This window comes from Thamnophis sirtalis, unplaced genomic scaffold (assembly GCF_051295495.1).
Source record: "Thamnophis sirtalis isolate CommonGarterSnake01/CBP01778 unplaced genomic scaffold, rThaSir2_p1.2 scaffold_12, whole genome shotgun sequence".
NCBI lineage: Eukaryota > Metazoa > Chordata > Lepidosauria > Squamata > Natricidae > Thamnophis > Thamnophis sirtalis.
In genome coordinates, this window is record NW_028261392.1 from 55,543,462 (window position 1) to 55,554,163 (window position 10,702).

Sequence of the window (10,702 nt, forward strand, 5' to 3'; positions counted from 1 at the left end):
TTGCAATGCTTTCGAGAATGTATAAGAACTCGAGCTTTGATCATGAAGGTTGTTCAGAACTTGCAATGCTAAGCCATGGGCTAGCTTTCTGAACCTGGCTGCCAAATAAACTTTTCCTGTATCCTGAGAAGTCTAAAAGACTGTCATTTTCTGCAACACATCAGCTTCCCAAAGGGTTTCTGCATTTCAAATCCTTCTCCGATCCAGTAGAAGCAGCCACTTCCCCTGGGACGCTTCTTCTTCCAGAACAAGGATTTACATTCATGGGACACACTGAGCCCCCAACTCCTAGTCGCATTGGTAGCAATGGAAGTAAAGGTGTTGAAAGAAATGTCCTTCTGGGTTCAGCTCCAAGTGGGGAAGAAGACACTGGAGGCATGGAGGCTGCTTGGAAAGATGGTTTATTGGTGGACAGGGCCACATGGCTTGAGCCCTGACCAGAAAAGGTGATCACATGTTTCAATGTTGATGGAGAATAAGAGAGAAGGCTGAGGAAGGGGCTTGCTAGGCTTTTATACCCTGTTCAGTCCCACCTCTCTGTTTCCTGTTCCTGTGTAAGAAATGTGTTCTGACTGATTGTCGGACTCCCATGGTGCCATGCAGGGGGCTACTCTCTAGGCTGTGATGAGTTCTCAGTTGCCTTGTGGTCAGTTGAGTAATATCCCTTCCCCCTACAGCTGCAGTGAGGAGAAGTCTTTATTATGTAAAGTGGGCTAGCCGGGCCATCTTAATGGCCCATTAGCTGGGGATGGGCAGAAAGCTATAGGCAACTATTCTATCTTTTAAAACATGTTTCTTTTCACATCGAGGGAAATATTCTGCCTTTTCAATATTTCCTAGGATATTTCGTTTTTCTGGGAGAGGGCTGGATGATTAACTTCCCACAAAGGAAAGCAGGTGTGGCCACTTCAGTGTATTCTGTGAATGGAGGAAAAACTGGGTCGCGTGTTTGCAAGCTCACGTTCTTAATGAGAGCCACAAACTTAGCACCACCAACCAGCGCTTAGAAGCGACAGGATTGCGCTCCACGCAATGAAGATACCGCGGCAAGCGGGAGCTACCCGTTGCCCGCCTCCAGCGCGCTCCCGTCCGGCGGACTCAGCAGCCTGACCGAAACCGCTGCCTCGGGTGATGAGCAGCGGAATATACGACGCCCCACCCGAGCGAGGCGAGGCCGCAGGGTAGAGCTGCCTTTGGTTTCCATGGCTGCAAGTGTGTATGTACGCCCAGCAAACCGCGCGAGGCCTCAAGGAAGGCCGGATTTTCTCCAAGACGCGGGGCGGGTTTTTGGGAGACGTGGCAGCGGAAGGCGGAATGGGCTAGGACAGCGGTCTTCAACCATGGCAATTTTAAGACCTGTGGACTTCAACTCCCAGAGTTCCTCAGCCAGCTTTGCTGGCTGAGGAACTCTGGGAGTTGAAGTCCACAGGTCTTAGAGTTGCCAAGGTTGGAGACCACTGGGCTAGGAGGAGGAGGCACCATGGCAGGGGGCTGGGCCGGGTTCTCGGAGCAGGAGCTTCGGCAGCTTCAGGGGCATCGCAAAGGTAACCCCCCCAAATGTTAGCGGCGGCGCTGGTGGAAGCGAGGAGCGGCGTGGGCTGCTGGGATTGGCCGAGAACCAGATCGGCTGCGATCCCAGGATTCCGAAGCAGCTCATGGGTTCCTCTCTCCTCTGACGTCATCTGCCCGGGGTGGGAGTCGTGGGGGGGGGCACGTGCGAGGCGCATAGGCTCCAATGGTCTATCACAGTGTTTCTCAACCTTGGTGACTTTCAGTCCTGTGGACTTCAACTCCCAGAATTCCCCCAGCCAGCTATGCTGGCTGGGGGATTCTGGGAGTTGAAGTCCAAAGGACTGAAAGTTGCCAAGGTTGGGAAACACTGGACTCTATCACATTGTTTCTCAACCTTAGCAACTTGAAGATGTCTGGACTTCAACTCCCAGAATTCCCCAGCCAGTGAATGCTGGCTGAGGAATTCTGGGAGTTGAAGTCCGGACATCTTCAAGTTGCCAAGGTTGAGAAACACTGGTCTATCAGAATGGGAATAAGACACCCCCCCCCCCTTTAATTTCAGAAGAGCTTTCTCTAAGAAAATGCATCGGGGGGATATGTACAGAAAGCAAGGATGAACTAGGAGATCTCTGGATTTATCTGCAGCAGGGGAGGTAGCTTTTTTTTTTTTTTGCAAAAGTTGGGATTAAGAAAAGGCTTTTGCCCCCCCCCTTCCAATCCTTAATCAATGTAAAAATAGATCATTGAAAGATTCAGCCCAAAACGAGATCAGTTTGGTTAAGTTGTTGCACTAGAACAGTGTTTCTCAACCTTGGCAACTTGAAGATGTCTGGACTTCAAGTCCCAGATTTCCCCAGCCAGCGAATGCTGGCTGGGGAATTCTGGGACTTGAAGTCCAGACATCTTCAAGTTGCCAAGGTTGAGAAACACTGCACTAGAAACTAAGAGGCCATAAATGCTAGTCCTCCTTTAGGCACAGGAGCCGAGTTCCTTTGGGCCGATTGTACTCTCAGCCCAGCTCACATTATAAATTGTGGAGAAAATAGAGCGTGCACCGCTTATGTTGCTTTGACTTATTCAGAATAAAAGTGGGATATAAACCTAATACCGTAAAGAAATGCCATAATATAGGGAGAACTATTCTCTTGCATAGTTTGTAAAGCTTTATGCAAGGAAGCAGGTACCTTAGAATATTAATTTTTCCCTACAAGATCCTCAAAATTCTCGGAGGGGAAGGGGATTTATGGATGAGAATGAATTTCAAAGAAAGTGCCTTGGCAGAGTAGAACTGGACTCCATAGCAACTATTTACCCAAGGCCTAAATAATCTCTCAGACCAAACCCAATTTAAGAAACCAGAGTTTTAACAGTCTCTGGGATCTTGCAGGCATTTCCATCATCTGCCAATCTTCATCTCAGTTGAAGCAACAATTTTCCTTGAAAAAAACAAAGAATATAATGATGCTTTTTTCCCCAAAGGAAAGTGATAAGATAGAGAACTTGTTAGCCTCTGCATGGGTTTTGACTCCAACTTACGTCAGCCTGTATTCGTGTGGCTAATGTTTAGGGGCAAATGCTGGTATTGTTATTCGGGCAGAAGTGGGGAGTGAAAATGCAAAGGAGCAATCCCTGATTCATGTTCTTTATTGACATTAATTTAAAAATCAGAACTGTTGCCATGATCTGTTCAAAAACCACTTGATTCCAAAATTAGTGCTGGTCTGCAAATCTCAACTCTTTTGAATAAAAACGGGAAAGTTCTGCTATTTGTGTAAAAATACCCTCTTCTCATAGATATCTGAAGTCTGGCAACAAAAAACTGATGGGTTTAAAGAAAGTTTACCATGTATTGCAAATTAGGTCCATGTATTACTTGTTAGCAGGAACTGCAGAAATGTATTTCTTAATAATTTGTGACAATAGTTTGTTTATACATTTTAAATATCAGTTAATGCCACGGCAACTTTAAAATTGGATTTGGATTGGATTTGGATTTATTACATTTATATGCCGCCCTTTTCCCCGAAGGGGACTCAGGGCGGCTCACAATTCAGTCAGGGAAGGGGGTACAGACAGGGGATAAAAAGACGAACATAACAGTACTCAATTTAAAACACACAACAACCATACCATTCGAGGAGGGGGGCAAAAGCTCTTTAGCCCCAGGCCTGTCGGAACAGCCAGGTTTTAAGGGCTTTGCGGAAGGCCTGGAGGGTGGTGAGGGTTCGAATCTCCACGGGGAGCTCGTTCCAGAGGGTCGGAGCAGCCACAGAGAAGGCTCTCCTCCGGGTAGTCGCCAGTCGGCATTGGCCGGCGGATGGAATTCGGAGGAGGCCTAATCTGTGGGATCTGATCGGTCTATTGGAGGTAATAATTTAAATAAGTTTTTATGAGGGCTAAACTCAGGACATAAGATCTCATATGTTTTCTATTATTTGTTTCCTTGGCAGAAGTGATTTTTTTTTCAGCTGTGTAAAACTAACATCTACCTATTTGTGCTATCTGGATCCACCAGGACCTCTATCCAAACAACAGAATCAAAGACAACAGAATCAAAGACCTTCAGTAAACAAAAGCCGTCAATGTTTGCAGCAGAAAAAGGTGCCTCAGAAGATAGAAGAAACACTGGAATTGCCAGATGGAGCAGCATTGTCACCTCTGGAGAAGGCTGAGCAACAGGAGTCCAGAAATCAACAGGTGGAAGTTGGACTTGAACAGTCTTGTAATAGTGACCCAACTGCAGCAACAAGTCAACAGCCTGTGAAAAAGAAAATGGAATTGTTAGTAAGTCTGTGATAACATTGCAAGAATTTTACCATCCCTGATAAGTTAGTTGGTGATTTGTATAATAAATTGACATGCACATATTTTTCAGTGGTTTTAAGGTATTAGGTAAAAAGAACTTTCTAAACTTTTTGTTTTGGAATGTTTTGTCTACAGTATAAAACCTGGTCAATTGTATGTTTTCTGTAATGTCAGGCCACTTGCCTCTGTAGAATCATCATTACCTAGTCCAGACTTTGTCAACTAGGAATAATTATTCTGTGATTGCTGCAAATGACTCTTTTTGAAGTTTTAGTTTGACCTTCGAAGACCCCTCTTCATTTGCAGAGTCGGCATATTGATAGAAGTCCAAGGAAATCATGTTCAAAAATATGAGACTATGTGCTACTTCTGCTTAAGATTACTCTGAGGGCGCTAATATGTGTAGTTTATAGATTTTCTGCCTTTTGGATCTTGTAAAACTTCGCCTTTCTCTCATCCATACATACTATTTGATCATGTAGCCTTCTTGAGGAATTCAAGAATCCTTAGGGAGGATCATTGAGATCTGAAGTAAGTCTAAGAGACCTGACTTTGAACCCAGGCTTAGCATAGGAAAAGTTTCTTGGGATTTTTCAAATGTCGAAAAAAATATTAGATACATAAGTCATTTATTTATTACAAAGACTAATTTAAGAAATTGTCTGCATTTTGCCCAGAGTTTCTAGTGAGATGGGTGGCCAAATAAATTTGATAAATAAGAGACAAAAAGGAATAGAATTATTTATTGATTCTTTTATTTTTTGTTATTGTTCAGGCAGGAGAAGTCTCGGTGGGAAATCCTTCAACAAGAGCAGAAACTGATGGAAGAAAAAAATAAACGCAAGAAGGCTTTCCTTGCTAAAGCGATTGCTGAAAGGTGTGGAGTCTTATAGCTGGAAAAACAGCGCATATTTTATATTATATATTAGTTAATCAAATCCACTTCATTCTATTTTGCAGCCCTCCTTTAAATATGATAGAAATTAAAAGTCTTGTCAAGGTTTTATTTGAATAGTCTTAATTTTAAGTTACTGTGTAACATACATACATATACATGCATACATACATACATGCATACACACACACACACACACACACACACACACACACACACATATATATATAGTTAGCTGTCTTGAATATTTAGCTGCATTTAAGTAGGATGTAAATCAGACAAAGACATTTTAAGATATAATCCCATTTGTTTCATAAGGGGCCATCAAAATGTTTTTGTTTATGTATCTTGAGACTTTTACCATGAGTCCTACCCAGCATAGGCAAATGATGGCTTGAGTTCTAATTCAAAACATCTAAAATGCAGCAGGTTTCCTTTCTCAAAGTTACCCTTAGAAAATCCAGGTTGAAAATTGCTAGCTGCTCTTCTTGCAAATGAATATGTGGCCTTGAGTACATTTTTTAAAAAATTCTCTTGAGAATAATATGCATTTTTTCCAGGAGAATGATGCAGCATAAATGGAACCTGTTGGGAATTTATAATGCTGTTCAGTGAGTCCTGGAATTGTGGTGTCAAGCTTGATAAAGGCATGATAAAGGCATATTTTAAATTGATTTGTTAGAAGCAAGCATATGATTTGGCAGGGAACATGAAATTTGTTAAACTGATGTCTATTTTAAGCACAATTTCTATTTTTTTATAATGTTTTCCTATAACTCAGGCGTTTATTAGGGAAAAAAAAGAGGGTTTCTTGGGAATCTCTCTTCCCTCTCTGGAAAATAGAAAATAGAATCTGCTTTTGCAATTTACTTACAAAAGAACAAACAAAAATTTTGACTGGCTTTATCAGGCAACCGTATCTTCTGTTGAAAAACAGTTGTTTATAAGTACAGGTCAAATGCATTTTACCTGTTCCTTCCACAGATCTAAAAGAACTCAGGCTGAAACAGTTAAATTAAAGCGGATTCAAAAGCAGCTCCAAGCTTTAGATGACATGGTATCTGCTGATATTGGGATCCTGAGAAATAGGATTGACCAGGCAAGCTTGGAATATTCAAGTGCTCGGTAAGGACTAAAAATTGAGGAGTAATGTCAACTTATTAGTATTTTTCTTCCTAAGAATGGTATTGTTTGATTTACTACCTTAAATTAACAGTGTTTTCTTACCAAAAAAAAAATTATTTCATCAGCATCTGCTTTCATTATCTTCAAATTTATTTCCTGTTGCAATGCTCATTAGCTCTGCCCTGTTTTTTACATTTTACTAGTATACCCTGTGGGCACAAGCAGTTTGAAAAAATGACATAATTCATCACTGTCCAACAAAAAGCTAAACAAAATTGAAGAAAGCAGCTGTGTTGGTCACAGGTCTAATTTGTTTGCATTACGGTTGAAATTGGGACTTTTTTAGTTATTCAATAGATGATGAAATATTTCAGTTACTCTCCGTGATAATTGTAGTACTAAAATATGACTACTTTCAATTATCTTTAGGTTTTTATGTCTTAATTAGTAATATGTTAACTGCCAATTTTAAAAAAATCGCCTTCCAATAAGAGATACAGCAAGCAAGCAAATAAGAAATGGAGTATGTCAATTGCAGCTATATCAATACGCAATTCTGCCCTTGCTAACACTTTCTACATCTCAGTAGCCATTCAGGTTTTTTTTAACTGAGTGTGGCTGAAAGGATGTCAGACTTAAAAAGTGCAAGTCTTTTTACTGAAGCTCAATGGAAATCCCATTATTTCATCCCTGCTACTATTGGCTTTTCTTCTGTTAGGTTTGCTATCGATGTAAGCCTTTTTACAACCTTATTAGAATGAACTCTGCTAAAACACTATAAAATTAAGCATAAATAAATTATTATTTTTCAGGAAGCGTTATGATAAAGCAGAATCGGAATATGTGACTGCAAAACTGGATCTCCAAAAGAAAACAGACGTTAAAGAACAACTTGCAGAGCACTTGAGCACAATCATACAACAAAATGAACTCCGAAAGGCAAAGAAATTGGAGGAGTTGATGAAAGAGCTGGAAGTAGACGCTGATGAAGAGAACTTGGAACTGGAGATTGAAGTAGAGCAAATGTTGCAACAGCAGGAGACAGAAGCTAGAAAGCAAGAGATCGAGACACAAAAGCTTGCTCAGATTGATGTGCAGGACACAGTTTCTCAGACTTTGAGTGAAGGACATGAAAATGAAAACCTTAGAAACATTAATGGAGCAATTTAGAAGTTCCCATATGGATGACCAAAGTCACACAGCAAACTCTGTTTCCGAAATAAATTATGATTCATCCAGAATATGACTGATAACATTATTTTTGATGTTTGAATAATAAGAAGGACTGGCATATAATGACAAGCAGCCTCTGAATTTGTGCAGTTTTTTAGTGTCTATTATTATCAGAGTACATCTCTGTGTGTGTGCGCGCGCGGGGATGTGTATACGGATTGTATTATATATACAAATGATCTCTTCAATGTCTACCTTACTTTTCACTGAGAAATCGGCATGTGATCCCTTATGAAGGGGAAAGAGTAATTTATCTACATAATATTTAAAGTTCAAAACACCATGCCAGTAGAGTAAGGAGTTGTATATTTCTTATCGTGGCACGACAAAACCGCACTCCACTAAAGCGCGCCCGATTAAACCGCGTCGCTGATGTCATCAGCAGGGCGACAACAGCGACCACGGAGAAAAAAGGGTGCTTTAAATAGCGCTTTGAAAGCAAGCCAATTCAAGTTAAGGTAAGGGTTAGGGTTAGGTTAAGGGTTAGGTTAAGGGTTAGGTTTAGGATTAGGTTTAGGGGGGTTAGGTTTAGGTTTAGGGGTTAATTTTAGCTTTAGCGTTCACAGCGTGCTTTTTTCGTTGCGCTGTGATGATGTCAGCTACGGGGTTTCATCGAGCGCGCTTTAGTCGAACGCGGTTTTGTGGTGGAACCATTTCTTATATGAAATCCTCACTAAATCTTACATTATTGACTTAGACGTACTCCTCTATTAAGTAGTTCGTTTTTCAGTGCTCATAAATGAATATAAAAGGTCACAACTGAGCAAATCAGGAGAAAATCTGATTCCTCCAACTGCCAAATATTTTCTACCCTTGTTAGTGATTCTGTAAAAAAAAAAAAAGTTGGGCCGTTAATAAATTAAATATGTTTCTGGACTAAACCTAATTACTGGGCAATAAACAGGAAATACCTTCCAATATTTTAAATATATTAATTGAAGTATAAATAAACATCCAGTAAATAAGGAACAAAACACTTTTAAATTCATATTTGGATTCTCAAGATTCTCTGGTGATTTCATTATTTCACCTTTTTATTTTATTCATCTTTGCATGTTTCTCTACCATTCATGTATTGTTGGAAGTGTTAATCCTTTGTCTTTAACTTGCATAATCAGTACATGCCAAATTTCAATAAAAATGTTCCCATTTTTAAAAATTGGGTTAGTTTTTCTTGTATTGCCATGTTATGCAATTATTGGACTTCGGAGTTAAATCAAAGATTTTTATCACATGCGCTAAAATAAAATGATTTCGTAGAAAATTGTTAAATGTTCTTGTTTTTAAAAATGAAAATGTTGTGATTAAGAATTGTAAAGCCAAATATAGTATAGCATTTTTTCGTATTATCTGTAGCTTCTTTATGCCTAGCCATAGCCTAGCCCTAAAACAAATTAATTCATGTTAAGAGCCATTTCAGTTGTTACCTGTTTATTTCCAAATTGAAAAAGTCACAACATGTCATGGTCTACCGACTAACTTGGTATTAGATGGGTATTTGATAGATCAAGCTTACTTATGCTACAGTGTCATCAGAGAAACTAAAGAAGGCAAGCTGTTTGGCGTGAAGGCAGATAATGTTTTTGAAGACGAGAAAGATTATTTGAAAGCACATCACTTTTGACAAACTTATTTCTTTTATTTGTATTGTAGTAAATTATGAAAAGTAGTTGAATGTTCTTATAGCCCAGAAAAAAGTGGCAGTGCCAAAAAGGAGTCAGTCTGAGGTCGTACTAGGACCAAAGAATCTCTCATAAATATTAAATGTTCAGTGTGTTTTCCTCCTAAATGTCTGGTACCCACACTGATATTTAAGATACAAAACTGCAGGATCCAGGGATCAATATAAATTAGCAGCTCTTCACCTACCTCAGAATGTGAGTAATGTTCCTTAATATTCAGCAAAACAAGAAAAGAAAAGACTACAGGTTTTAACAGCAGTTATAGTACTTTGTATTATAGATAAATGAATAAAACCTAGGCCGTCAAAATCTTTCCAGATCAAATAAACACACTCTTGTCTCTGCATTCAGTTATTTAATGAAGACATAAATATTATGTGCACTAAGTAAATCCAGTGTTGACAGAGATGGGGCACAAAAAAGATTTTGAAACTGAGAGGTGGCATGCTCATATAGTCCCTCGCCTTTTAATAGGTGTGGAACAAAAAGCAGAATACACAAATCAATTAAAAGAACATTCATACATATACTTTTATCAACACATCCACACTGGGCTCCATTAACCTCCTGGCCTTGGGAAAATGCCAGATCTTGAAGGCATTCTTGATGGCCAACAAGGTTGAGCTATCCCATAAGGCAGTGGCCAAGAAAGAGAAGGCAGGCTTCCTGAGGTAACATTGTCCACTTTAGCAGATCTAGTGGAACAGATAAAAACATCAAGGATGGGAATCCCACAATTAAACTGGCCCCACAACGTAAGGCTTTAAAGATGACAATCAGCATTTAGAATTGCACCTGAAGCCTACTAGGAGCAAGTTCAACTTACATAGCAGTGGTGTTACCGAGACATGGGTAAGACAAAGGGAAAGCACACCACATCATACAGTTGCTTTAAAAAAAACATAGAAGGATGTGGATATTTTGCTATATAGCTGGATTCTTCCCAACTATGCCCTTTCCTGGATTGTAAGGTTCTGTGCTCAATCACTCATGACCCATCATTCAGTTGGATTTCTGCAATGCACTCTAGATTGGTGCTACCCTTGAAGCGTATTTGGAAACTACAGATAGTACAGAATGCAGTGGCGCTGGTGCAGACAATTCCGGAAGCTTCTGTGGTACATATAACACTGCTGTTATGCAAACTGCATTGCTTCAGATTTGCTTCTGGGTCCAATTCAACACTTTAAAGTCCTTCATTTAAATCCTAAGCCTAACCTGTTATTAAATTGTTGACATTCTTAATTATAAAGTTTTAATGCTTTCATACCTGAGTTTTTATTCTATTGTAAGCCACCCAGAGTTACTTGGAATAGTAAGATGGGCGGCATATACATTTAATAAATAAATGCAGAAACCTCTGCTTTACAGGTACACTTTCCTTGCTTGCAATCAACATGGAATCACTAGGTTTTCTATGAATGGAGGTGCAGGTACACCAACTGTGTGC

General features: G+C 39.9%; 1 protein-coding gene across 1 annotated transcript; it reads left to right on the forward strand.

The window, feature by feature from the left end:
* The first annotated feature begins 1,427 nt into the window (after positions 1-1,427).
* Positions 1,428-7,578, forward strand: GORAB (golgin, RAB6 interacting). Its single transcript, XM_087726665.1, has 5 exons — positions 1,428-1,544; positions 4,028-4,292; positions 5,093-5,194; positions 6,197-6,337; positions 7,150-7,578. Exons 1-5 carry the CDS (start codon positions 1,481-1,483, stop codon positions 7,505-7,507), a joined length of 930 nt encoding a protein of 309 aa, XP_087582791.1. The 5' UTR covers positions 1,428-1,480; the 3' UTR covers positions 7,508-7,578.
* Positions 7,579-10,702: the final 3,124 nt, after the last annotated feature.